Genomic DNA, 27,957 nt, shown 5'->3' on the forward strand with positions numbered 1-27,957 from the left:
GGCTCATGGACCCCGCCCACTGAAACAATTAATGATTGTAACTAAAGATCCTTGCAAGTTACAACTGTGTTTTCTTTCATTTATATGGTAAAAGTGGCTTCGCCTGGTGCCACAACCCTGAAACAGTGGTAAATCAGCCAACAACCCACTCCCTCTCATGGTAAATGGCTTACGTATAGAAGGCACAGAACTGTCATGGGGAAGTGTGGCTGAGTGGATATCATTCCTCTTAGTCCCACTTCAGCTGTTTATTTGATTGTCACCTCATTCTCTTTATTCCCATGTCTCTACAATACACTTGAAGTCTACGCCTTGGTTGGGTCACGTTTAGCTGGTTTAAGGTCAGCGAGAGAGAACTTCTTCCTGGGTGGTGGTGGTGGTGGTGGTGATATCTTGCTTGTGTTCCCTAAGGAGATTCCCTTTATCTTCTCCCCTACCTTTCCCATCCCCCCTGCGTTCCCTTGCTTCCTCCCTAGTGGAAGTGTCTTTACGCCAGATTCCTTCCTGGGTTTGTTTGTGAAGATTCCTTTGATTGAAATGGGTTCCTTCTTGTTCCCTGCCAATGAGAACCTCTTCTTTGAGCGATCGCCCTTCCTCAGTTTATCCAAGTTGAGTTTGTCCAGTGGCAGTGGTAGTTTGTCAATGGGTAGTATGCTCTTCTTCCTCTTGTGTTTCTTGTTGCCCAGCGCCCTCTTCAGTTTCCCCCAGGGTGTAGCAGGTTTCTTTTTCTTCATCCCAAACAAACCTTTCTTAGAAGAGGAGCCTCCCATGGATAACGGACCTGTAGGGTAGAAATTAATAGATTTAAACCAAAAGTATCCCCTATACCCAGTCATTCATAACGTAATATTTTCCAATATTGAACCAATGAATTAAAAGTCTAATGTTTACAATGATATTATGTAGCAAAATCTTGCAGCTGTTTGGCCTTTTCATTTTTGGAGCGGTGGAACACAGCTCCCAACGAATCGCTTTGTCTGTCCCTGTTAGGCAACTGCTGTATATTTGTCTTGTATTAGTGTCACACCACTTCCGTTCAATAAAGTACCATACAGTACAGTACCATACAGTACAGTACACCACACCCCCCACACACATTATTTTAAAGGTAAGGTCAATTTTCAATCCAACTATTCATGGGTTGCATTTGTAGTCCTAAACGGCCATGTTGAGGACCAACACAGGTTTTTCAATTTGTTTGATTGGTATAGAACTAATGTTCTACGCCAATCAGAACACCTGTGTTGGTCCTCAACATGGCTGGTGTAGGACTACAAATGAAACCCATGAATAGCGCATTGGTGGGTATGCTCAAGACAGAACAACATCACCACTGTATATACATTTCCACAGTATGCCACTAGTCAGGGGGGCAAAGTTGATATTGACACCTTAAAAGCAGCCAACCTATCCAGTATTAATCTTTAACCCCTTGCCATGTGTTCTAGCCTGGTTGGCATATCAGAAATGTATTTTTAGGCCATTTTATCATTTGTCAAACTGGTAAAATGGTACTTTTTTCCACATTACAGTTATTTTAAATTAACTCTTATAATCTTGAGCAAATGTTCTAATGTAATTGTACTGCTAACATGATAATGTAATGGAAATGCAAGTAAGTTGGCAGTGAATAGCCTATTAGGATGCTGGCTAGAGCGATATTATTATGAATATTATTTCAACTCTACTGAAATTGGCCAATGAAGAACCAAAGTGCAGCTACAACACAGCAGGAGAACAACAGTGACACTGCACTATATCTACCAACCAATCACACAACTCCCATGTAACTGGCAGATCTCCCCTGCACGTGTATGGTTTGACAAAATGTGTCTTTCTATAGTTTTATTACAAACACTTATTAGGGTTAGATAGAACCATAGGCGATTTTAAGGGGTGTCCTAGGGTGCACGTGCACCCCCTGGCCGCCAGGCGGCCATTTTGATTTTTTTTTTTTTTTGTAATGTAACTTTATTTTATAATTATTAAATAAAACAGTGATCGTGATTTGTAAAATGTGCGCAAAAAGAGAGGTGGAGGGGCAAGTATAGTAGTTCACTCGACACTGACAGTAATGCTAATAAACGTGAACCAGAGGAGGTGGACGGAGCTTGCAGCAGCAGTGATCCAGCCACCGACATCACTGTGGAAGGCTCGCCGTTGCCGGAGACCGAGGCCCCGGTTCCTCCACAGCAAGCAAGCCCCACTCCAGACTCAACTGTTGTTACCCCAGGCCCAGACCAGAGGAGCCAAATGAAGCCAACTTTGTTCATGAAAGAGACCCTTGCCATGGCCCGGATAAAGCCAAGCAGTTTTTGGCTTTGGGTCCATATCAGCCAGAAGATGTAGAATGTCCATTAAAGGCCGCTGGCGAAAAACAACGCAAATTCAGAAAGGAGTGGTTTAAAGATTTTGCCTGGCTGGAGTATAGCGTGCGCCATGACCGGGCGTTCTGCTTTCCATGTCGGGCCTTTGGTTCTGAGAACGCCGAGCAAGCTTTCAGGAGGACAGGTACATAAAGACACATCTCTGTTTACACAATGCTGTTGTACTCCCTCCAAGTGCATAGTCTATTATGTTCCCTTTTTTCAACTGTTTCGTTATATTGAAGAGAATGTGCGCAAAAAAAAAGAAATGGAGGACACGACACTGTTTGAAAAGAAACTTGCTTTTTTTCAAGAGAAGGGAATGCATAATTCTGATTCATTTGGTACATTAAAACACGTCTACACACTGTACCTCACCATACCAGTTACGAGTGCTTCAGCTGAGCGCAGTTTCTCTACTTTGAGACAACTAAAAACGTATTTACGGACAACCATGACTGATAAAAGAGTGTCAGATATAGGCATTTTACAGATTGAGAAAATACACGAAATTAAAGTGCAGAAAATAATTGAAAGGTTTGCAAGTGCCAAAACCCGGAGGCTGCAGTTCATTGTGTAATAAGGATGTGTCTACTATTTGTTTTTGTGAAATGCTTATTTGACACTGTAAATGACTGCTTGATTGCTTGATGAATGATGATTAACTTGATGTTTGGCTTTATATGTCCTGGCTGTGCTGCCTCTGTCTGCAAAATAAGTAAATAAATCCTATAGATAGACATATGGTGTCTAGAAAAAGAAGCACCTGTTTTACACTTTTTTTTGTTTATATTGTGTTACATTTGGGTACAAAATTAACTGCAGAAATCCGCTAAAACAACATTACAAAACCGCTAATATCCGCAATTTTTTTCGCGTGCGCGCGAACGTCGTGCACGTGCGCGTGCATGAGGTAATAGAGGTCGTGCACCCCCTGCTGGAAGAGGCTAGAATCGCCTATGGTATAGAACGTTAGTAAATCTGGAAATAAACGCACAAAAGAAAACAACAATAAATTACTGACATGAAATACAAATACACAAACTATAACAAACTATAACGCCCAATTTTTACATACCGTCAGTCAGTCGGGCTGCAATAATGACCCACACAGCAACACCACCAGGATCGAGTGACACTGAAGACTGAGTAATGACCATCTTCAGACACCTGGCTTTGTTTTATATGCATGTGGGAGTTACCTCTGGTTGATTAATCATGTGACTACTAGAGTAGACCTATTGTCTTAAGAGTTGATTAATCATGTGACTACTAGAGTAGACCTTATAACTCTATGGAGTAGACCTATTGTCTTAAGAGTGGAAGCACAAGGCCTAAGCACTCCTCTGTTGATTAGTCAAGTGCAGTAGTGGTGTAAAGTTAAGAACATTTACTCAAGTACCTTACTTGAGTGCTTTTGAGGTAGGCTACTTTACTGGAGTATTTCCAATTTTGAATACGTTTGGTTCTACTCCATTACATCTTTGAGGAAAATATTGTACGTTTACTCCACAAACATACACTTTTAAACATTTAGTTAACAGTTACTTTGCACATATAAATTATAACATCATGAAAAAAATAGGTGTATATATATAAAATGTAAAATTATAAATAATATTATAAAACCACTTCAGCCCTATTTCATACATATACTAGACTATTTGAAAATACCTGATCTACACGCTCACAACATGTCGCATCACTGCGCGTTGTGAGCTTGTAGATCTGCTATTTTCAAACATTTTAGAAGTTTTACTTTTAGTACTTAAGTATATTTTGATGCCAATACTGCCAAAGTGCCAATATTGTGGTATTGCTACTTTTACTTAAGTAAAAAGCTTTAGTAGGCTGTGTTGGCTAGTGGTGTATTTTTTCCACCACTGGTCATGTGACTAGACTCAGAGTAGGCCTTTTGTCTCAAGATAGACTTTGATCAGGACTATTGCCTCACTAGTGAAACTCACAGACCTTTGTTATTACATAGATTTTACTGTTATTACATGCACCATACCATGCTGCAGAGTGCTCTTATTTACTGATTACACATAATATTTCCAGATATTACCCAGGTACAGTTAGCCACATCAGTATTGAGTGTTATCAGTTTGTATTGTTTTATTTTCAATTAATAATGACAAATTGACAATGTAAATGTTATATTTTCATTTCTTGTCATAGACCTGCTGAATGTTATTTATTTTGGTGTGATGTATGTTATGCATTGTGATATTTGTATATTCAACAAAACAGTGTAGGCTAAACATTTGGACAAAAACGCTACTAAAGATGTATCAAATGTATCTTTTATCATCATATTTACAAATCTAATGCAATAACATTCTAAATAACTCTATATTGTTCTTCTATCTATGTCCTTTAATATAAAATCCAATATATATATATATATATATATATATATATATTATATATATATATATATATATAGCCTTTTTCCTGTATTGGCCCCTTGGAATACATAAGAGCAATATTGGTGTTATTTGACTTTAGATCATTAGTAGTGTTAAGCCATGCAGCCATCACACAGTGACATACATAAGTTGTTAAAACCTCAGAGATAAGGTCATGAGGTTCAGCAGCCCTCACGCAATACAGCCAAGTACGTGCAACAGATTCTAGATGGTGATCAGAACCAGGGTGATAGGTGCTTATCAGGCTGTCATACAAGAAATTGTGACAGAAATGTTACTTTGACAGCAAAACACCAAGAGCAGCATTTTGGCACATGGAGGAATGACTCACACTCAAGCTAAAAGATAATTGGGTCAGGGGTCCTAAACAATCACGGGGTCCCCGTGGGTCTTAATCCGTCCTGGCCTGGCTACGGTTAGTTTTATTCGTTTTGGCGAATACCGCACACTTTTATCTAAGCACAACTTCACAGAATACATTCTACATTTCTCATAAAATCCAATATAATATTACAGCCAAAGGAAAACTAAAATCTCTGAAAACGTAACATCACTCACACTCACACACACACACACACACACACACACACACACACACACACACAGTTGAGTCAACTCTTTCCTCCGCACAAACAAGTCAAGTGGACTCATTACAAACTTACCTTATTGCTTGCTTCAGCAGTAGTCTGCGTTGTTCGTTAGTGTCCTGTAATCTGTATGGGTAAATCGTAATTTGTCTAATGCTGCATCTGTACTCTACTCCTTCCCTGTGCTATGGTAGGTGCCTGACTGAGTTTCAAGAGAGAAGAGCATTGCAGGTAGGTGTCATTCACGTGGTTCTCTCACAGATGCAGAAAGAAAACCTGGAAAACTTGTTTTGCAACATTGTTAGTTTTTGAATGACAATGATATCTTGTTGGAGTTCACCTGGACAAGGTTTCTGGGGGTGGTTGTGGAAGGGAAGGTCATAAACCCCTCCCAGTATAATAAGCTAGAAACTGTGATGAGGATCTAACCTGGCATTTGCCAGACTGATAATGTGGATTCACTCACACATTCTATTCCACAGACTCATGTCCCCCCAGCACAGGACAGAAATATTTGGTCTGTCCTTTTTTGCCGGTAGCCACCAAACCAAATCAATCTGTACCCTTTCTGTTCTGTTCTGTTCTCCCCATATCCATATGGACTACTGGGACTAGATCATATGCCTGCTAATGGGATAACTGATGGAAATATTTCAGTGATGATAGATACCGGTATAGTATTATCTCTACTCTACCAACAATATAACATATTATTGAGAAGGATGATGTCACATTCCTCCTCTTACACAACCCTGGGTAGATAAACCAGCCTTGTTCCAGTGGGCACACCTTAAGTTGCTCATTATATTCACCGTCATGTTGATGGAGTAAACCTTATAGTCGGGGATCCACATGCCAAAAAGCTCAAGGAATAGGGTTGAACCTGTGATGTTCTGCCGCACTTTTTATTTCTGTTTTATCTATTAGTTTGGTCATTAAGGTCCACAGAATGAGAGGCCTGCTCTGCCGGAAACATCGCGAAAAAAAGTTATGGCCATTTGTATATTCACTGTCCCATTGACTCCACTAGAAATATTAAAAATAAATCTGCTTTAAGTAGCATGTGAGGGGTCAAACTAGGGGTTCTTCATAATTCTGAATCCATTGCAAGCATTTGTTTTGCATGAAAAACATTCCTTGGGCAAAATATTGGCCCCCAAAAACTGTGAAAAGTGATGAGTCATCACTTTTTTCCACTTTTCACAGTTTTGAGTGGCCAAAATATTGCCCAAGGAATGTTTTTCATGCAAAACAAATGCTTGCAATGGATTCAGAATGATGAAGAACCCCTAGTTTGACCCCTCACATGCTACTTAAAGCAGATTTATTTTCTTATTTTTAATATTTCTAGTGGAGTCAATGGGACAGTGAATATACAAATGGCCATAACTTTTTTTCGCGATGTTTCCGGCAGAGCAGGCCTCTCATTCTGTAGACCTTAATGACCAAACTAATAGATAAAACAGAAATAAAAAGTGCGGCAGAACATCACAGGTCCCCTCCCATTTTGAGGGACTGGATCCCCGGCTATTAAGCCTACTATTCATATGGACTGTCCCAGTTAAAGCTTCTAAGTATGTGTGTGCTGTGCAGGCAGGCCTGAAGTCACAGTCAAACTCAACTTCCATATTAAATTCATGGTTGTCTCTTTGCAGAACAAGATCCTGAAGAAGAGGTCTGGCCAGGTGGTCCCGTTGTTCAGATTGAAGATGGAAAAGGAACCATCCTCATCTCCTCAGAGGGAGATACTGCCAAAAACACCAAGTTACCATCTGACTATGGAATCCGTAACTGTTACTGATAACTTGTTTTAAAGTATAGCACAAACTGGAAAGGTCTGCTATTTCTCGAGCAATTTCGATGCAGGTTCGACGAGGTGTCCAGTGTTCAGAAAAAAAAAAATCCCAGAGTTCCCAGGGAGGTCCACTATTTCGGACTATAACTATGGAAACACATTTGGTGAGGGGCTCCTTTATTTATGGAAAATAACATTTAGACAACCTACACGTTTTATTTTACAAGATGTACAACCCCACCCACCTCCCCCATACAGTACAGGACCATTATATTTCCTTCATGCCCATATTAAAATCTGAGATAAAACAAAGCGTACAATACCAATTATTATATCTGAATGAACGAAAAGGGAAATCACACAATATGTTACCATAAAATATCTTTTCAAACCTTTTGAGAATCATGTGGGTAAATAAATAAATAAAATCAGGAAATTTCACAATGGAAAAAAATAATAAAAAAGGGGCGTTTGGCAAACGGATACACAACAAAGGATTGTCAATTTGCTTTTGGACAGAAACAAACACTATGGATCAGAAAACAAAAAGTATTAAGTGCTGAAACCACAACTAACTGGTTATTACTGAGTAAGATGATGCGTTGCATACTGTAAACAAGTGTACCTATATTTTATTGATATCCTAAAGCAGTGGTTCTCAACCTGTGGGTCGGGTAAATTATTTTGAGGGGTCCCCAGATGATTAGCTTGATGTGAGACATTGTTTTCTCGCTCACCAGTAAACAAACCAACATAAAGTTTAAGTGTATTTGACGTGGTTGATGCGGTATCTGCACATTTCTAAAGTGACAATTTAAGGACTTTTTAATACCTCTAAAATGACAAATTAAATATTCCCAAATTGTCAAATATTAGAGGCAGAAATTGTGAAAATAGCCGATCTACATGCTTGTGAGCATATAGATCTGCTATTTTCACAATAGTTGCGAGGCGTTGTGAGCATGTAGATCGGCTATTTTCACAATAGAACTGTGTTATACAAAATGTAATACCTCAACTCTTAGTGTTCGTCAGGGTGGGGGGGTCCCCAGTTAAGATATGATTATTTTGGGGGTCGTGGCCTGAAAAAGTTGAGAACCACTGTCCTAAAGCAAACTTTGTAATGAAAAATAGAGACCAGACCAATCAAAACTACTGATATTTTGGGTGCATTTTTTAAGTACCGTATAAACACAAAATCCACTGAAAACATACATCAATAATGAGTTATAGTGACCCGTGTGCTTCTCCTGCAACCTGTCATCTTTGCATTAACACAACATAATATTGAATAACTATTCATGCAATTATGAATTGCTTGTCCTTGCCTTCCAGCCCTGTTACCTCCCTTTCACCTTCACAGCAGTGTCCTTCAAGCTGGCAGTGCTCTCCTTCCACACTGAGCAGTGTTTGCGCTGTGGAATCCTGCTCTGCAGGCGGACAGCCGATGTGCTGCACCAAAGGCGGATTCACACAGACAAAGGTGTGATTCTTCTCGATCTCAGCCTCGCTGGTTGTGGTGCTGACCACAGAGTCACTGAAAATGGTGTTTGAGAAGACAGAGTTGTAATTGAACTGTGAGCCAAACAGTGTTTCTTGGATGGGAGATTTGGGCCGGTCTGTGACACTGGCCACTGCTAGCTCTCTTGGGGGCTTGGCTGGTGGAGTGGGACACCGCTCACCCTTCTCAGGGTCCGGGTCCGTTGGCTGAGTCTGACCGGCTGTTTCCTGCTGGCTGTGACTGTTAGTCTCTTCTGAAACGGGTGAGACGGGTGGGAGGTCGACCTTGGCTGTCGCCCTGCAGTCGCTGTTGACACTGGCCCGTCGGGAGGAGCCTTCTGCTGTGGAAATAACGCTACTGGCTCTGGGGAGAGTCTTGGGGGACCAGGACCCCTTCAGCCGCCCCTCTTTCCCTAAAGGGGTGGAAAAGCAATTAAGGCAGCCGGACACAGAGGATGCTTTCCCTTGCACATAGAGCACTGTGATTGGGGAACAAGCCGAGGAGCGTGTGACCTCGGCTTGCGTGGAGCCTGATTTTGAATCAGTCGCACCGTGGCCCTGGGTGAGTGGGTGGACACCATCTGTGTCCGAAGAGCGGCGGACTGCTTTGCTGTTCGACCCCCTTCTGATACTCTTTGTGCCCCTAGTGAGCCAGTGTGGCTGATTGGTCCTTGGATCTGGATGTTTGTGTGTGGATGGCAGTTGTAAACTGTTTGCGCTGTTGAGGACGCCCTTTGCAGGGGATTTGTCCTTGTGTGTGGGTGTGGTGGAGGGCTGCTGCTGCTGCTGCTGCTGCTGCTGCTGCTGCTGCTGCTTCTGCTGCTGCTGCTGCGCATGCTTGGGGGTGGAGGTGTCACTTGGAGGCTGGCAGGTGGAGGAGGAGGGGCGGCGGGATGGGGGCTGCTGGACGGGGCTGCTACCATTGGACCAGGGCTCGTTCTCCAGGCTGAGGTTGAACTCACCACTGCTTTCACTCTGGGCCCGACTCTGGATGCCGTTCAACCCTGGAGAACCAACAGGTGGGCGGGTGCACAATATAGATTAGAGCCTAATTAATACTTAGGTGTAGGTCACATGCCTGTGTCACTCACAGAGAATAACTGATTTACAAGTGACAAACGTGATTTGTCGCATTCTTCGCTTGTAAATATTATTATTGGCTAGTGACACCATGTTGTTAGCTCTTAAGATTTCTAACATATAATTTATTTATCACTCGATTTACCTTAAGATTCATTATTCATATCTTTTGGGAGGCATTTTTATGCTTCATTTCAGATAGACAGGAAACAAATAGTCTCTGTGCAAGTGCTTAACTGCACTCCCGGGTTTCCAGAGGGTGGCATACCTGCTTCATGTTTTGGTTCAATTTCCCATAGCTTTGTTTAATTGGCACTACAGCAGATTTGAATCAGATGCTCGGTCTAACAGGTGTCATATTTGTTCCTGGTTCACATCTGCTGCCGGGACTACAGTAATGAACAAAGCCTATTAGAATCTTGGTATTCTTTGCACTCAGTAGAAACATATGATATGATCAGTGCACTAACCACCAGGCACCCCCACTCACTTGAGTTTAATACATGCTCAGTTGTCACCTAACAGCTAATAGATGCATTGTACACAATGATGTTCCTCTTTTTCCAACTGTTTTTATTATATGACCGAAAAGCAGAGAACAACGGGTGCTCAAGGGAGATACAATCGTAGTAAAAATATATGTGGTGCTTCTAGGATCAGTGGGATTAAAATATTGTAGAAAAAAGAAGTTGAGATCCGAGCACTCGAGGAGATTAAAATGTTTTTTAATCTCCTCGAGTGCTCGGATCTCAACTTCCTTTTTCTACAATGTTTTTATTATATGCTGACACTTGCTTTGGCAATGTTAAGGTATGTTTTCTCATGCCAATTGCCAATAAAGCTCATTTGAATTGAATTGTATGCTTAACTACCAACAGAGGGCAGCACTGAATCATTTCATGACTAGAGCTTATTATGACTCAAGTGTGTAGGTCAGGATTTGATGGATTTGCTCATAATTTGAGTTGCTTATACTGTACATCTGTGTTGTACTGACTTTAAACATGTGCGGAAGGTTTTTACCTTGATGTTGAGGCTCCTCATTGTCCTCACAGCCAGGCGGCTCAGTGCTGCCATTGGGATCCTTATCTGTAGGGTAGAAAGTGTACCATGAATGGGTATATTATGCAAGGTTGAATGCCATTTGCTTACTTAAGTTCAGTACTGAACTTAAGTACAATCTTGAGTTATTTGTACTTTGCCTGAGTATTTCCAAATTCCAATACTTTTACTTCTACTCCATTATCTCAGATACAAATATTGTACTTTTACTCCAATACAATTATTTGAAAACTTTAGTTACTAGTTACTTTGCAGATATACATTATAATGTTATGCATTAACAACTTTAGCCCTATTTTACACCTAGGCTATTTGAAAATAGCCAATCTACAAGCTCGCAACATGTTGTGTGCTTGTAGATCTGCTATTTTCAAACATTTTGCAATTTTACTTTTGGTACTTTAAGTACATTTTGATGCCACTACTTTTGTACTTATACTCAAGTACATTTTGTATTTCCTACTTTTACTTGTAACAGACTATTTCTACATTGCAGCATTGATACTTTTAAGTAAAAAATGTGAGTACTTTTTCCACCACTGGTTTTAAGGTAGCTCCACCAAGCAGACTTGTACAGATTACTACAGACTGGCTGTCGAATGAAGTTGTGAGATCAGTCGGTTCGAAGGTGTGAAAAAAGGAAAGCAGCTTTTGACGCTTCCCTACAACTTGCGACCTGACGCAACAGTGTACCCACCACTTTCCAACACTTACCGCCGATGTCGGTCGGTGCGGTGGAGAGTTACCTTTAAAGTTTAGAGTAACTTACAGTACAGCTTCAATGTGGATGACCGTAAAACAATACAGTGGCTGGTGATTTTGGTGAATGCCTCTACCTGTCACCCATAGCTCATTCATATGTGGAACAGCTCTGGTGATATCAATAGCTGTGGTGGTGATGTGGGGATGGCTGGAGGACGTTGTGGTGTGATGATTGTGGAGGATGGACGAGATGGAGTTGGTAAGGGATGAGGTCAGTGCGTCCTGCCTGTCTTCTTCTACTTCTTCTTCTGGGTCAGTCTCGGACCCGTCCAGCTGCTCTGAACTATCTGCCCAGTGGTCCTCTTCGGGTGGGGGTGGGGTATACCCCAGCAGATCACTCAAAGCTGGGATGGATGGCATGGGGAATGGATGAGGATGGCAAAGGAATAGAAGGTTCGGGAAGTGGACGAGGAAGGGGATGGAGGTGTGAATTGATCAGATGTAATGTCATATTATTTCCACGGACATGGAGCTGACAATGTGAAGATGGGTTACTTCTTACATACACCATAAAATAACACAATATGACCAATGATTGGTAAATCACTGGTACCCATGAACGTTGACTCTAGTTAGCTCCTACTGGGACAGAGCTCACAAACTGTAGCACCAGTGTCCTCCTGCAATGCAGCATCTATTTATTTTGACCTCCAATTGCAAAAATGGAAAACAGGAATCAAGGTGGCTTTCTGTGCTCCCACTCCAAGAGAAAAACTATTGTAGATGCTTGCATGTTATGTTTATCATAGTCAATTCATTTTCCATATGATCTGCTTGTGTGACTTTGTGTATGATAGAAAGTGCCCTCATTGAAAATATAAAGCATACTGTACTTTTGGATTATTTGGATGGCACACACATGGAAATGAAAAAGCATAGGCGGCGCGCAGGATAATAATTATGGGTTAGGAGCAAGAAAGGCAAAGAGGGCTACAGCCAAGATGAGGTCATCAGACACTGGACCACGATGTTTCTTACACATGGAACGACGGAAGAGGGACTTGACTTTGTCTCTGTCCTTCAGTCTGTTCCTCATACGGGGAAAGATTTTCAGTGCCGCTGTTTTACAGCATGTGTGACCACAAGGGAAGGAGAGAGGGAGGGACGAAGGAGGAGGAAAGGGGTGAATGTGAGCAGAGAAAAGAGAAGCAAGGAGGAGGGGAGGAAGGGAGGAATGAGGGAAGGAAGGAAGGACGGAAGGAAGGAAGGCAAACAGCAGGAATAAAGAAGAGGGAGAGGAATGAGGAGATACATTAACAACACACAACATTGTTGAGAGACCACTGGGGGGGAAATGTTCACTGTTCACAACCACCATGCATCATTAGGGCAGTGTTTTTCAACCACTGTGCCTGGGGACCTTTGGTGTGCCCCTGAGAAGGGTCAAGTGTGCCCCTTGAAACTGCTTGAAAGCCAGTATTGTATTTATCATTTTAAAAATGATTTAAACTAGTGAAAACAGCCAGCCGATTTCCGTGTTATCCTCCCTTGGGATGGGTCTGTTATCACCCCTGTCATGCCTTGGCCACGGCTCAGTAGTCGGACTACCAACTACCAGGAGCTGGTAGATACGTTATCGCCCATAGACTTGTCATTGCAATGCGCATGCGCCAACGCACGTTCACGGGAACAATGTACTGGTCGCTCCCTCAGTGAGAATCGAACCCGGGCCGTCGGATTACCAGTCCCCGTCGCTACCGACTGAGCTAACCAGGCAGCTGGCGGACTCTTTTTTTTGCTTGGTTTTACACATGACTTGGTAACGGAATGCGATGCGGCGGTGAAAAATACTATGCCTAACCCTAACCCTAACCCTAACCCTAACCTTAACCTCAGTAAAACTATGGCTAAACCTAATGCAAAAAGAAAATGTCGGAGCGGCGCATCCATCTCCGTAGCGTCCTCAGTAAGAACGCATGGCTAGAATACTGTTGTGCGACAGCCTTGTATGATGAAGCAGGGCTTTACTTTGCAAAGAAACGTACACATTTGAAACTTGGAGATACAAGGTTTATTCCCGACAGTGACGATATTTACACCCCCGTATTATGTTGGTGTGCCCATGGATTCTTGGGACATGAAAAGTGTGCCCATGCAGAAAAAAGTTTGAGAAACACTGCATTAGGGACATGGCGGGCACAACATGCACCTGAGTTTTGAATGCTTTATACGCAAGGGAAGTTAACACGTTTTCCCTGCATGTCTATGGGGTCACGCATCTTCACTGTCAGTACACAATACACGATACAGTAGATCAATGCTGATGAACAAATCAGGTCAAATCTCAGACAAGACATCATTTCAAGTGATGCGTGCACTTTCATCGCGTATTAAGAACAGACACGTCCCTTTGACACGGAGGTCTCCCTCCAGGATATACAGTAGAGTACAGTATCAGTAGAGTACAGTACTATGAGAGCTGTGCATGCTGGGCGTTCCTAAACACAGAAACTACTCTCCTCACAGTGGTAAATAATTAGAAAGGATTTTCATTCCAATTTACCCATCTCTTTGGATAATGCTGTGGTGGTTGGAGGGGGGGGGGGTATTTTGTGGTGAAGGGCTTTCAGGGACAGGTTTTGATTGATCTATATGGTGCATTTTATATATCTCTGCTGTCGGGCCAAAACCTACTAACTCCAAAATGTAAATTTTCGTGAAAATGAGCTCAAGTGCAGTTAGGAGGTTTTGACCGAAGGGCTTTTTAGTGGCCAAGGCCACGAAGTGGCAATGCCTTGGCCACTCATTGTTATTGGACTTCATCTCCTTCTTCCGCCACTTTTTCTCTAGCGGCTAGATCGTGCAGTCGCTTTTTACGAAACTCGGCAGTATGGCAGAGGACTATGCCAAATGGCTAAAACGCGAAGCTCGCAACAATCGGCCAAAGGGTGGCGCTGTAGGAAGCCTTTGAACAATGCCAACTTTGAACTGGTGTAGCTCATGCCCTGTTTCAGGTACAGCAATGAAACCTGTATACACTTATGCGTCTCCTCATGCCAAACAACTTTTATGCTCTGACTTTTGACCTCTGACCTTTACTTCTCCCACAATTTTGAATTATATGAAAAACAGTCAAAATCTATCTCCTCCTGGGATTTTCGCGTAACGTGCGCAAAACCTTTTTTTACATGAACTTTGGACCAATGCGGTCATCGCACAGCGGCCGGATTTCTTTTAAAGCGAAACATTATTTTTTAATAATTCACTCAATGTTGCAGTTTTATGCAAATTATTCTTCTGCCTCTAAATCATACATGCAAAGTGACACGTTCATGGCATTTGGCAAATATGTCGAGGGTTAGTCCAAATATCACTGAAAGCAATCTTACTCGAATTGGCCAAAGGGGGGCGCTATACGAAGCGTTTGAAAACTCAAACTTTAAAGGGGCATAAGTCATGCCTCATTTTGTTTAAAGACATGCAACTTGGTTACACGCGTGCCTTGACTCAAGCGGAAGCCATCCGTGTCTTTGTTAAGTACGCTCCGTCCTTAGATTTTCTGCCATTTTGAGCAGTTTGTAAAACACTTAAACTCGCTTTTATTCCGGAACTTTTGCGTCACGTGCACGGAACTTTTTTTACATGAACTTTGGACCAATATCTAAAGATCTGTCAGATCGGATTTTTTTTAAATTTAAACATGCTTTTTTAATAATTCAATGAATATTGCAAGTTTTATGCAAATTATTCTTCTGCCTCTAAAACATACATGCAAAGTAACATTTTCATGATGAACTACTGTAGAGGGTAAGTCCAAATATCACTGAAACCAATCTTACCCCAATTGGCCAAAGGGGGGCGCTATATCATTTTGAAAGAAGGCGTCAAGTACATTACTTGAAAATTTTTCTTTTTTCTTTTTTAAATGACAGGTCCATTATGTGTGACTGCCGTAGTGTAGTGGTCAGTGCCTGTGCCTGGTATACGGATGGTTGTCGGTTCAAACCCCACATCGGGTTGAGTTGATGTTAACATTCACTTTGGCCTATTATAGAGTCACCACTAGGCCAAAAAAAACCTACCTGACCTGCCGGAGTCCTGTTCGGAAGAACACTGCTTCTAGTTTTTCTTTGATGTCTTCTTTGCGTTCCCTTGATGCCTTTTTGCTTTCCTGCTTTTTCTGCCTTGGCCACTTTATCGCTGCTTGCAGCTATATTTACTACTTGTCATTGATTGATTCAATATTATTTTAACCAACACACAGACGTAAAGGGTGTTCAATAGCACATATTTATGAAAAAAGAGAGGGCCAATCGGTTGGACTTAGCTGGTTTGGCAGAAAGTGTGGAGTTAGGAGGTTTTGTCCCAAGCACTTTTTACTAATTTCCATTGGTTCAATATTATTTTAACCAACACTCAGATGTAAAGGGTGTTCAATAGCCCTGATTTATGCCAAAAAAATCTAAAACCTCAAAAATGGAGTTAAGAGGTTTTGGCCAGACATTGACAATATATAAAATGCACCATATAGATCGATCTATCTCCCTTTCCAGCTGGTACGAGGTGAATGGTGACAGGTCTGATGTTGACAGTGGTGGTCTTGGCGGGGGGTGGTGTTGTGGCCCACTAACCCACCTCTGCCCGGTCAATGTGAGACGGCCTGCTGTTAGAGATACTCACCGCTCCGCCGGGGGGACAGGGCGTCGGCCGCCGTGGTGGAGCCGGATCCTCCGGACTCGTCTGAGCCAACGAAGGAGCCGTTGTCCTGGCAGGAGAGGTGTGAGCCCCCGATTCCCTCGCAGGAGCCCGGGCACGTGGGAGCCAGGGAGCGCAGGCTGCGCTCTGTGACGCGCTCGCGGCTCCGCGACTTGATCAACTTCTTCATCTTCAGTGCAATCCAGTTCACACGTCTGAGTGAGGAGGGGCCGACATAAGAGAGAGAGGCTTGACAAAACTTTACCAGAGTCAGGTTAATGTGCATTAATGTTAAGACGCAAGGAGAAAGATCTACCATCGGTGCCTGTTGAGATTGGCATATTTTCTGGGGCAACCTGCCAAGATCACACATGTCACACGTGTCTTCTTCTTCTTTTTTGTTTTTACTCTCAAAAAAGCACCTGCAATGTAGTGCATTTGAAACTACATTGCAGTGCACATCATGGGGTGATCACTGCTTGCCTCCTGTGAATTGTTTTATTTTTTATTTTTGTTGTTGTTGCTGAGTGAGGTCACCAGACAAAGTGACTTGAGTGAGATGAACAAACCTGGGTGAAATCTGCCAATCTCAATAGGCACTAACAGTGCATTCACTACTAATGTCATCTCCTTACCTGCGTGGCGGTGAGGGTTCGTAGAACTTGTACTGGTCCATAATCTTCTCTTCCAGCTTCTCCTTCTGCCTCCTCAGCTCATTGAGCTTGTCACTGGCCACAGACACAGGTTTGTGCAAAGATTATTGACTGTGTAAATAGTAGTACAATGACAATGACATTCACAAACAGAAATTACATGTCTGGCCATAAATATAAAGGAATAAGATGGCTCATGAGCAGCCGGCCTACTTCTGTGTTCACAGTCACTGACTTTGCTGGAGGACGAGGGACGATTGCTATGGAAACCATAGCCAACGTGTCTTTATATGGAGCAAACGCATCACGGAGGCCCTCGTGGATTGATTAATTCCTCTTTGACATGGAAGCACAGCATTGCTAAGAATGGAACGTATGTCCTACTATACATTTATTTCTATGCATGAACATTGAAATAACATCACACATGTTAATTCAGTAAAGAACCACAACGTTGTATGTACTAACACAGTTTACATACTGTAGTACAGGGGTCTTCAACAGGGGGTCCGGGACCCCTAGGGGGTCCTCAGAGTTACTACAGGGGGTCCTCCAAATCCGTCCATATTCGGAGAACTTTTGCCAAAAATAGCAGATCTACAAGCTCACAATGGCTCGCAGCGCAAGGCGTTGTGAGCTTGTAGATCGGCTATTTTCGGAAAAAAGCTTTGGTGTAGAGGGGAAAAAGAGCGGACTAAGCACAGAGTGAAAGGTCAAGTTTATTAAGTATTGACAGTTCAAGTGGTTAAATATCTGAAAACCCAAATTGACATAAATCCAAAATACACTGATGATTGTGCTGTCAAAAGATGAAACTATATGGAATCTTTTAACAGGTTGTGGGGGTCCCTGCTTCATCTCTCTCTCAACTAAGGGGTCCTTGGACTGAAAGCGTTGAAGAACCCCATCCCCATCCTGTCATACACACAGCAGGCAGCAAGGGAATGTATTGAATATAGGCCAGCCTTGGTAAAATGGCACACACTTTTAGGTCACTCAACTTTCTTTTCTTATGTAACCTGTTAACACCAGAGCATCAATAATCCATGCACAGCCTGGTCCCACAGTGGTTTTAGGGCATGCTCTGTGAACATTCTGGTATTTTGGAAGCTCGAAATAGACTGGTTGGGATGTTTTGTACTTTGGCGCAATGATGCAAACCGACACGTCCTTGTTTTGTGCCATGATTTAGAGGCCCATGCTGTTCTTGAAAAGACTCAAACCCTACAAACAGTATTGCTGTTTAATTATAGAAAGACAAAACTTTTGACAAATTAGATGAATACAAATTATCAATCTACTTTCATACTGTATACTTGCCTTCCCTGTCTCTGTTCTGATCTGACTAATGCTAAAAATACACAACGAGAGAAAGGCTAAATGGATGACCTGTTTGCAGATATTCCTCCAAAACACACATATGTTGACAATCTGAATCCACCCAAGGTTTCATAGAATGATATGAATGAACAACTCTGCAATCTAGGACTAACAGGACTACAGGACCAAAGAGAGGTGGACCCCCACCAGTACTTGAGTGTCCCACATGTAACACTTGCAGCCTTTCACCACAGCAATGCAGCAGTAGATAATGTTAGATCAGTGGTTCTCAACCCTTTCTGGATCAGGGCCCACTTGAACGTCTCCAGTGTTCGCAGACCACTTAAGTTACGTGGTCAGATGGGTGGGCCATGTGCCGTGCACTTTAATGATCAGTTCATCCATTGTGTTTGTGCTTTAACGGAACCAATGAATGTTGTATACTTTAAGTTCGTATTTACTGGTATCTCAATGCTAATATGAAATATAAACAAAGTGAATGCAAAGACGAGACAACGCGCGACCGAGCACGTCGCCAACGGCCCATCGCATCCTGACAGCCAATCAGCGTTGATGTTGTCCGGAGCCGCGAGTTGGGACTTTTTTTCAGGTGTTTCGCCTTGATTCCAAGGGGACATAATTTCTTTACCAACGCGGACCTGCGCGACCAAAGTGAAGCGATAGAAGCGACTAGAATAGAAGAAATAGCTTCGGGTTTGGACGGATCTTAACAATGACTTCTTTTTTACACAAATTCTGTTATATTATCAATAAAATCACAGTGTTTTGACAACTATTTGTGGTCTGGACTTGCAATATCCCCACGCCCCACCAGGTAGAGAATCACTGTGTTACATAATGTTTGCTTACATGTACTGTCTCGACTCTACATGGAACAGATCCTTGCTCTCCATGGTCTGTTCCAGCAGTGTTTGGTTCTGCAGCATCAGGCTCTGGATCTGACTCAGCAGATGACGATTCTCCTCCTCCAGGTTCCCTTTCAGCTGACTCAGCAGCTGGAAATCACAAAGACACACACAGATGATGTCTCACCTGCACACAAGACTATATTACTATTATTGTATTATGCACAAAGATCTATGTTCTATATTTGTTGCTTTATATTGCTGCATCTCCTACAGTAAGTATATTGTAGCATATCTTAACTATATCTGTTACTATTTGAACTATCTCATTCCATTGCCAATTCTTCTAAATATAGTACTATACAACTTATTACATGTTCTACTCTACTCATATCAGGAATATCTGAGCTATTTTCCTTGCTCTTTCATTCTCTATTCTTTCCTTTCCTAAAAACAGAAAATTGATGGGAGCTTGTAAGAAAAATAATTTCACCCATTCTTGACAGACAAATATTTTAATCCCCCAAATCCCTATACAGGATTTGTTGCAATGCAATGTGTAGAGCATGTAGATCAGCATTCTTTTGTAGAATGTTCACATATTAAGACATTCCCATAATAGGGATGCCAGGTTTCAAGTGGTAAACAATAAAGCCTATAGCCTAAATCAGACCAGTACAGAGCCAATGGTCAAGTTTACTAAGTATTGAAGGTCTAAGTCAGAGGTCTTAAAAAGGCGATAGGTACTGCAGCAAAATTGTTGCTTGATTAAACAATATTTTTTTTCTTCAAAAATGACCATTTGTCTTTAAATATTTTTTAAACATATTCCTCGCTATGTTGTACGCCCGACCCTGCTCCCCGACTTGGGGGGCCCTGCTCCATCTCCCTGGCCTGAAAACGTTGAGTGGTTAAATGTCAGAAAATACATATTAACATGGATGCAACATATTAATAGAAAAGATCATGTGTAAACACACAAACAAGTCTCTGAAGGGATCTATGAAGAGTGTTGACCCCTGCATTATTGATTATAATAGGCTCCTCATCTTCAATGTCTCTCCTATCACATTCCCATTAGGGCATTCACCAAATATTTGAATATTCAAGTATTCGAATATCAAAGTCACTATTCGACGTCGTTCACAGAAGTCGAATATTCGCTTATTTTGATTTTTTTTTATTGTTTTCTCTTTAAAATATATATAGTTTATAAAGCTTGGCTAGATAGGAAGTCATAAGAATGAGCTGTCAATGCCCCTGGTGGATGAATTTGTTAATGCTCTACACCAGGGGTTCTCAAACCTTTTTAGGCCGTGACCCCCAAAATAAACATATTTGAACTGGGGACCCCCACCCTGACAAGCATTTGGAATTGTAGGTATTATATTTAATGTGACTCGGTTCCGCAGATTGCGAGGCGTTGTGAGCATGTAGATCTGCTATTTTCACAATGTTCGCCTCTTGCTTACTTAATATTTGACAGTTTGGTCAGTCCTGTCGAATATTCGACTATTCGAATACTTTGAGGTCGAATAATTCGAATACTAAAAATCACTATTCGTGAATGCCCTAATTCCCATACCTCACACTGATTGGTGAGCTTGGTGGAGGTGATGTCTAGGTGCTGGAAGTGCTCTCTGAGCTTGGAGAAGTCGGCCCCCATGTGCATGTGCTCCAGCTTGGCCACGTTGAGCTGGCTCTTCAGCTGCTTATGATCAGCTGACAGCTCTTCGTTGTCCTTAAGGAGCTGACGGTATGTCTGGTTCAGCCTTAAGAAGAGATGGGGGTTTGTGGTGGCAATGTTAGGCTTGTCACAATGCCACGCAGGTGGGACCTGTTTCAGTCATTCTGACAAATAACTGCTGATACAATGGAAGAGTCTTATACTAGTGGGATGGGTGTCTGCCTGGCTAGATTTAGGATTCAGGAATAAGAGAAACAAAACATATCTTTTTTGTAGCACTGATATGCAGATGTTGCAGTTGTTGGATGTATTACATTCATGCAGTGCAGAATCCATGTGTGAAAGTTTTGTCCTTTTTTGCTGCAATATTCTCTGTTGTTTTATTGTTGTTTTGTGAAGTTCTGCACCGAAAGTAACTACAAAAAAAAACTGTTGTAGGTGGTGTGTGTGTGTGTGTGCGCGTGTGTGTGTGTGTGTGTGTGTGTGTGTGTGTGTGTGTGTGTGTGTGTGTGTGTGTGTGCGCGTGTGCGTGTGCGTGTGTGTGTGTGTGTGTGTGTGTGTGTACGCGCACGTGCGTGTGCATTTGTGTGTGCGTGTGCATGTGTGTATGTTCCTGTGCCTCCTCACCAGTCCTTCTCATCTTGGAGTCGACGACATTCAGCAGCAGTCATCCTGTGCTGCTCCTTCTCCAAACACATTTTTTCCTGCTCCTCCTTCAGGGCTTTTTCCAGGTCTTCCAGTTTGGTCCGCTGCTGCAGCAGGTTGTTATACCTAAATACAAACAGGTATGTGCATTGTGCATATATGCATGCACAGAAACACACAATACAACAGGGGTGCCCAAAAGGTAGATCGTGATCTACCAGTAGATCACAAAGGCTGTGCAGGTAGACAACATGACATGCCCCTAAAAATATATATAATTACAATATATTTATGAACAAAAATCACAAAACCCCTCTTTTTGCCATCTGACACTTGAATTAAAGGAGTAGTTCACCCCCAAAATGACTTTTTTCTATTGATTACTCATGCCATGGAGACTTGAATTCAATAATATGTTTTTGTATTTGTGGCATTCCTAAGACAAAAAAGGTGATAGTAAATGTACCCCCATTCATTCTGATTAGTATGTACTGCCAGTGCCACTATTCCAAAGCCCCCTCAGGTAAACCTTTTTTGGGGTAGATCATGGTCAATTTAAAAGTAGCTCTCAAGTCAAAAAAGTGTGGGCAATACAACAAGCACAATTATCAATGTTTATAATCCACATCTGATGAATGTTCTATACCCTACCAGTGGTTCTCAACCTTTTCTGGACCAGAGCCCACTTGAAGCGTTCATGGCCCATCCATCTGACCACTTTAGACCACTTATGGGTGGACAGCGCTCATTTAGTGGCATGAATGAGATAAACAACACAATATGTATACACAACGTTTAAGTTACACAACCTTATCAGCAGGAGTGCTAGGTTTGTCATGCTCTAGTCATGCCACTGGTCATGGTTGCACTGCTTTGGCTTAAACAACTCAGTAAATGCTTGCCTTTGTCTGCTTGGGCACGTACCTTTTAGGCGAAGCCCGAACTGGCGAAGTGGGGAAATGTCCGATACCGTAGCGATCTGGCGAACGTCTTCTGGACAGGGCGTTTATCGTGCGCTTGCCCAGGCCTTACGGCCTGGGCATAAATATAACGATTGCATTCACCACAGCTTCGTAACTCGCGCGGCGCTCCGCCGGCCGCGCGGCCCTGGCCCGCTCTTCGCGGCCACTCGCGCCTGCGGCGCTCGGGGGCGAAGAGCAGGACCAAGGTCCGCTGGCCTTCGCGCCGCTTGCAGTGTCGTGGACAATCGATTCGCCAGATCGCTACGGTAGGAGACAAATCCCCACTTCGCCAGTTCGGGCTTCGCCAGAACAGGACTTTCCCGTCTGCTTATTTATCTTACATCCCAAATACCTTGTACAACCGTGGGCTTGGACTACTCACAGTCTTGTTGTACAGTGTTATACAGAAGAAAGTGGGAGTAAAACCTCTGTCTCCAGTTGGCTTAATAAACGTTTTAATGCTTTAAATCAGCTCATAACATTTTCTCCCATTCCCCCTGTTTCCCCTCCTAGCATCTAGAACAGTGGTTCTCAACCTGTGGGTCGGGACCCCCAGGGGCGTCCCCAAATTATTTTGGGGGGTCCCACCAAGATGATTAACTTAATTATTTTTCTCTCAACAGTAAACAAACCAACATAAATTTTAAGTGTATAGAGGGTATATGCACATTTCTAAAATGACAATTTAAGGACTTTCTAATACCTCTAAAATGGCAAATTAAACATTGGCCAAATTCTCAAATATTAGAGACAGAAATTGTGAAAATAGCCGATCTACGATCACAACGCATGTAGATCGGCTATTTTCACAACAGAACCGTGTTATACAAAATGTAATTCCTCAACTCTCCCCAGCTAAAATATGATTATTTTGGGGGTGACAGCCTGAAAAGGTTGAGAACCACTGATCTAGAAAGCAAACTCCTAAACCCTCCCACCCACCCTTCCTTCATTTCCCCCCACCTGTCTTGTAGCGTGCGGTGTTCCAGCTCCAGTGTGCGGTGCACGTTCTTCAGGCAGCCATGCTTGCCCATCAGAGCCTCGTACTCCATGGCCTGCCGCTCGTGCACGGCCGCCAGCCTCTCGTGGTCGCGGAGCAGCTGCTCGTAGACACCGCGCACCTCCTCACGCTCCCGCACGGCACTCTCCCGCTCACCCTCTACTCCGGACTGCTGGCACTCCAGCTGGGCATTCTGGGCCACGACGGATGCACACTGGGAGTTCAGCGTGGACTTCTCCACCTGGAAGAGAAAGAAAGTTGTTTGGGTTTTATCAAATAATAATAATTGCGACCGTCAGGTCGCACTTACTACCAAAACCTCCACCGGCTGTCTGTCTCTCCGTCACGTCACACGTCACACGTCACACTTTTGCCCTGCTCATATCTCCACAACCGTTGCCCCCATCCATGCCAAATTTTGCACACACACTCCTTACCTGCCAAACTACAACCTCCAAGGACCCCAGAGCTCTAGGGACCCCCAGGTCCCTGGGGGACCCCCAGGTGTAAAAAATGACCAAATTTGCAAACATGACCAAATCACCACCCCAATGACCACCCCAACGGGGCTGCTCACGGGGAATTCCCGGGGACCACCCACTCCTGCTGCTCCAGAACGGATGCAAAAGTGGTGACGCCCCCAGTGGAGGACCCCCTCCACTGCAGCTCACATCAAATGCCGTAACTCCGGCTAGGAGCGTCCGGGAGAGCCGGGGCCGGTACCTATTCATTCACCAAGGCAACGCGGACACCCCACCCCTCATTTCTCACATCGCCCTCTTCTAGCGCCACCATGAGGGCCATTCTTGCATAACACATTTTAGGACACTGCAGCTCACATAAAATGCAGCCGGGGCCGGTACCTATTAGTCTGCCAAGGCAACGCGGACACCCCACCCCTCATTTCTCACATGCCCTCTTCTAGCGCCACCAAGAGGCCCATTCTTGCACAACACATTTTTGGACACTGCTCCTAAAATTTTTGCCCTAAAATCACCCAAATCGCAACACAGTATGTCTACACTCATCCCATCAACATGAATCTGTCCCCTCTTTGTGTATACATGTGACCTGACGGTCGCTTCTCTCCCGATTAGGGAGTCTTACTGGTAATATACTAGTCCTGTGCCCGGGGGGTATGCACAGTATATGAGGGATTGAATGTAGGAGTCTCAGAAGTAATGTTGCAGACCGGTGCACGTTCGGCAGAACAGTCACCATTGACGTCCAGTTGTGCAAGTATCAGTCTCTGGTGTCTCTGGGCATTGTTTCAGCATGCGGCTGTCACCATGGTGGCGACACCGTTTAGTATCAGTGATGATAGCATGCAGACAGATGACAGACGGCAGACATCATCTCATTGTGATCAAAACGGGCATTGTTTCAGCATGTGGCTGTTACTATGGTGGCGACAATGTTTAGTATCAGTAATGTCAGCACTATAATGTTATCTAAATCACGGCACCCTCATGAATTAGACGGACATTCGAATGCGTGAGGGGGCCGTGATTTTTCCGTTACTTTTTTTATGTATTTTATTTGAAAGGGAAATATCCCTTTAACTTTTACAGTGGACTGTATGTTTCACATTCACCCATTTACCATTTACACATATGCCTACATTCTCCCACATATGGCAGAGGCAGCCAGGCAAGTCTCTAACCTGCGTCTTACTCAAGGATTCTTCGATGGAGGAGCCAGGAATCAGGTTTTTTTTGTGTGTGTTTTTTTTTAGAAATCCTTTTGGCTTTTATTGACAGACTACAGTAGACTGACACTAAAAGGGGAGAGATAGATGGGGAATGACACGCAAAGGTCGTCGGGCTCGGCAGTCGAACCGACAACACGCTGTCAGGCAGTCAGGCTTTAGCAGACTTGGTGCCAGGACCGCTACGCGAGTCTTCATTACTGGACGCCTGCTCTACCTCCTGAGCCACTCCTGCATGTGCTACTGTATGTAGGGCATGCTAACCAGAAGCATTATACAATGGTGGTACTGTACATACCTGCAGGTTTGCATTGTGCGTCTGCAAGGCAGTGTTGTTCTCCTGCAGCGAGGCTGTTTGCCGTTGCAGGGCTACAATCTGAGCCTGCTGGCTGTCATACTGGCTCTCCTGCTGCCTTAGCTGGGTCTGCACAGCCTGCCGCTCTGCCTCCAGTGTTGCATTCTGCAGGGAGGGGAGAGGGGAGGAGAGGAGAGGAGAGGAGAGGAGAGGAGAGGAGAGGAGAGGAGAGGAGAGGAGAGGAGAGGAGAGGAGAGGAGTAATAAACTGTGTAATTTTCACGCACACCAAATTGATACTACTATAGGCTACTAATATACCGGCGTTGTTACAGATTAAAGCAAAATATATCAGTGTTAATAGTGAGGCAGTGGTATCACTCTATCATATCCCTACTACTCTGACCATTGGTGAAAATACTAGACATTATGTAGAGAAGCTGTGGTGGTACATTTTAAACAGATCACCCACTGATGTGGTGGTCCAATTGTAATATAGACTGAGCTGATTCCAGAAACAGCAATAATATTCCTTCGGACGAAGGCAGCCGCTGGCAAGATGGAATCTCTTCCACCACTTTGAGATTTAGGCATCTCTTCTATGATACTGTTTGTAAATGATCAAAATAACTCACAAACAAGTCATGTTTATGAATTATTGTCCCACTGTAATGTACCTCTAAAGCCATTAGGCCTAGAATTATTGAATGCTTTAACCAGTGAAAAATAGCAGATATACAAGCTCACAGCGCGGCACCGAGTGCCGCGCTGCGAGCTTGTAGATCTGCTATTTTTGGAAAATGTCGTGATAATGTGTGCAAATCTTTGAATATATGTATTTTCAAAGCGAACGTTTGTAACTCAAATTTTGCTTCTAGGTGGTCCCTGGAACTAAATATTTTGATATAGGGGGTCCGTAGCCAAATACATATCATTTTGGGGGTCCTTCACATGAAAAGGTTTGAGAACCACTGACATAGTAGTCTCTCAAGAACAGACTAACTGAGCTTCAGTTAAGTGAAAAGGACCTTTTCTTTGACGATGGCTGGCCAGATCGCTGACATATAAACATCGGTTTTTCAAACAACCTTAGAAGGATTCAAAAGACACTTATAGAGTCGGGTCAAAATTCAAATTTTCACGACTTTTCAAAAATAGCAGATCTACAAGCTCGCAGCGCGGCACTTGGTGCCGCGCTGTGAGCTTGTATATCTGCTATTTTTCAATAGTTAAAGCATAAAATAATGATACACAATAATGTGTACCCGTTCTAAATGGGTTAATCAATATGGAACCAAATTTCCACACTTAAAAACACCGTAAAATCCTCCTTATTATGGAGGTCACCCGCTTACATTTCTCTCCACTTCGATTAAGCGGTCTTTGACCTTCAGCAGTTCCTTGGTGGCCTCCTGGCTCTCGCGCTGCCATTGGCTCACGGTGCCGCCCGTCTCCCTGGGAGGGGTGGAGGCCGGGGAAGCTCTCCGCTCCTCCTCCTCCCTCTGCTGCAGCGCCTCGTAGTTCAGCTTCACCTGCACGGGATGACAAACAGGTCCAATGTCTCACTTTGTTCATTCCCAAACAATACAAAATAACATCTTCCTTTCAACAGAAAGCTATCACTAAAACCCGTTTAGGCTTGGAATTATTTTGTTCTTTAGCTATTGAAAAATAGCAGATATGCAAATTTTCTAAAATAGCAGACCTACAAGCTGGCAGCGCGGCACCGTGAGCTTGTATATCTGATATTTTTTAACATTTAAAGCATAAAATAATGGTTAAAGTAATAATGCGTTCTCGTAATTTACGCAATCCTACATGGGACGTGTTTTTACCCCCCCATTCTGAATGCCCATAGACTCTTTTTATATCGCGTCAAATAAGAACTGTGTTCCAAAAATAAACTAATGATCTCTGTGGTTTGACCCAGAAACAGAATGTATCAAATATGTGTGACTGCATGACTATCGTGAAAGATACAGAGTCACTTCTCCGACAATATCGCAGAGACAGTTTGTTTATTTTTGGACCATAATGCTTATATGAGACAATTTTAAGACGACCCAATGTTATTCTCCATAGCGAAAAACTTCTGCATCCCAGGGGATGACCGAGTGACGTCAGGACTTCAGCACTGTATAGGCAGTAGGAGAGGCGTTCTCACATGCCCTATTTTCCTGTACAGTTTGCAGTATGTACTCATTCTTGGCAGAATAGTGAGTGTCCAAACAGCTCCAAACCCAACAGTTTAATGTCAATGCATTGTGTGGTATTTCTACTGAAACCAATTGACTTAAAGATGGGGTGCCGTGATTCTTTTCTCCCCCCTACAACATAATCATCAGGTATTATGATTATACTTGGAGGAAGATTTCTTTTCAAAAAAGTGTACAGAAAGTGTTAAAAATTATGTTTTATGTGGCCACACCCACCAGTTCATTAAGTATGCCTGGTTGTCAGGTGGTGACCCAGCTTAAGTTAGCCACACCCACATTGTGGTAAAAGGGGGCGGGGGGGATGATATTATGATGTCATTATATCAGTGTATTTCAATTTGGCCTTTTGACTCAGAGGCTTTCAGCTTTCAGGAAGTAACCAAAAGT

The 27,957-nt window shown here is 43.1% G+C and overlaps 1 protein-coding gene across 1 annotated transcript in view; it reads right to left on the minus strand.

Moving 5' to 3' along the window:
• Positions 1 to 305: 305 nt before the first annotated feature.
• Positions 306 to 27,957, minus strand: part of LOC308282193 (girdin-like) — a gene marked incomplete at both ends in the record, with an annotated part of 46,107 nt that continues 18,455 nt past the window's right edge. The window contains 12 exons of the mRNA XM_080722538.1: positions 306 to 781; positions 8,509 to 9,684; positions 10,784 to 10,849; positions 11,659 to 11,928; positions 16,205 to 16,434; positions 16,855 to 16,947; positions 19,063 to 19,208; positions 20,644 to 20,830; positions 21,373 to 21,516; positions 23,316 to 23,593; positions 25,359 to 25,520; positions 26,710 to 26,886. Of these exons, the coding sequence (XP_080578664.1) occupies positions 306 to 781; positions 8,509 to 9,684; positions 10,784 to 10,849; positions 11,659 to 11,928; positions 16,205 to 16,434; positions 16,855 to 16,947; positions 19,063 to 19,208; positions 20,644 to 20,830; positions 21,373 to 21,516; positions 23,316 to 23,593; positions 25,359 to 25,520; positions 26,710 to 26,886 (3,405 nt within the window). The remainder of the gene's footprint in view (positions 782 to 8,508; positions 9,685 to 10,783; positions 10,850 to 11,658; positions 11,929 to 16,204; positions 16,435 to 16,854; positions 16,948 to 19,062; positions 19,209 to 20,643; positions 20,831 to 21,372; positions 21,517 to 23,315; positions 23,594 to 25,358; positions 25,521 to 26,709; positions 26,887 to 27,957) is intronic.

The sequence above is a fragment of the Nannobrachium achirus genome (assembly GCF_963921795.1).
Source record: "Nannobrachium achirus genome assembly, chromosome: 3".
NCBI lineage: Eukaryota > Metazoa > Chordata > Actinopteri > Myctophiformes > Myctophidae > Nannobrachium > Nannobrachium achirus.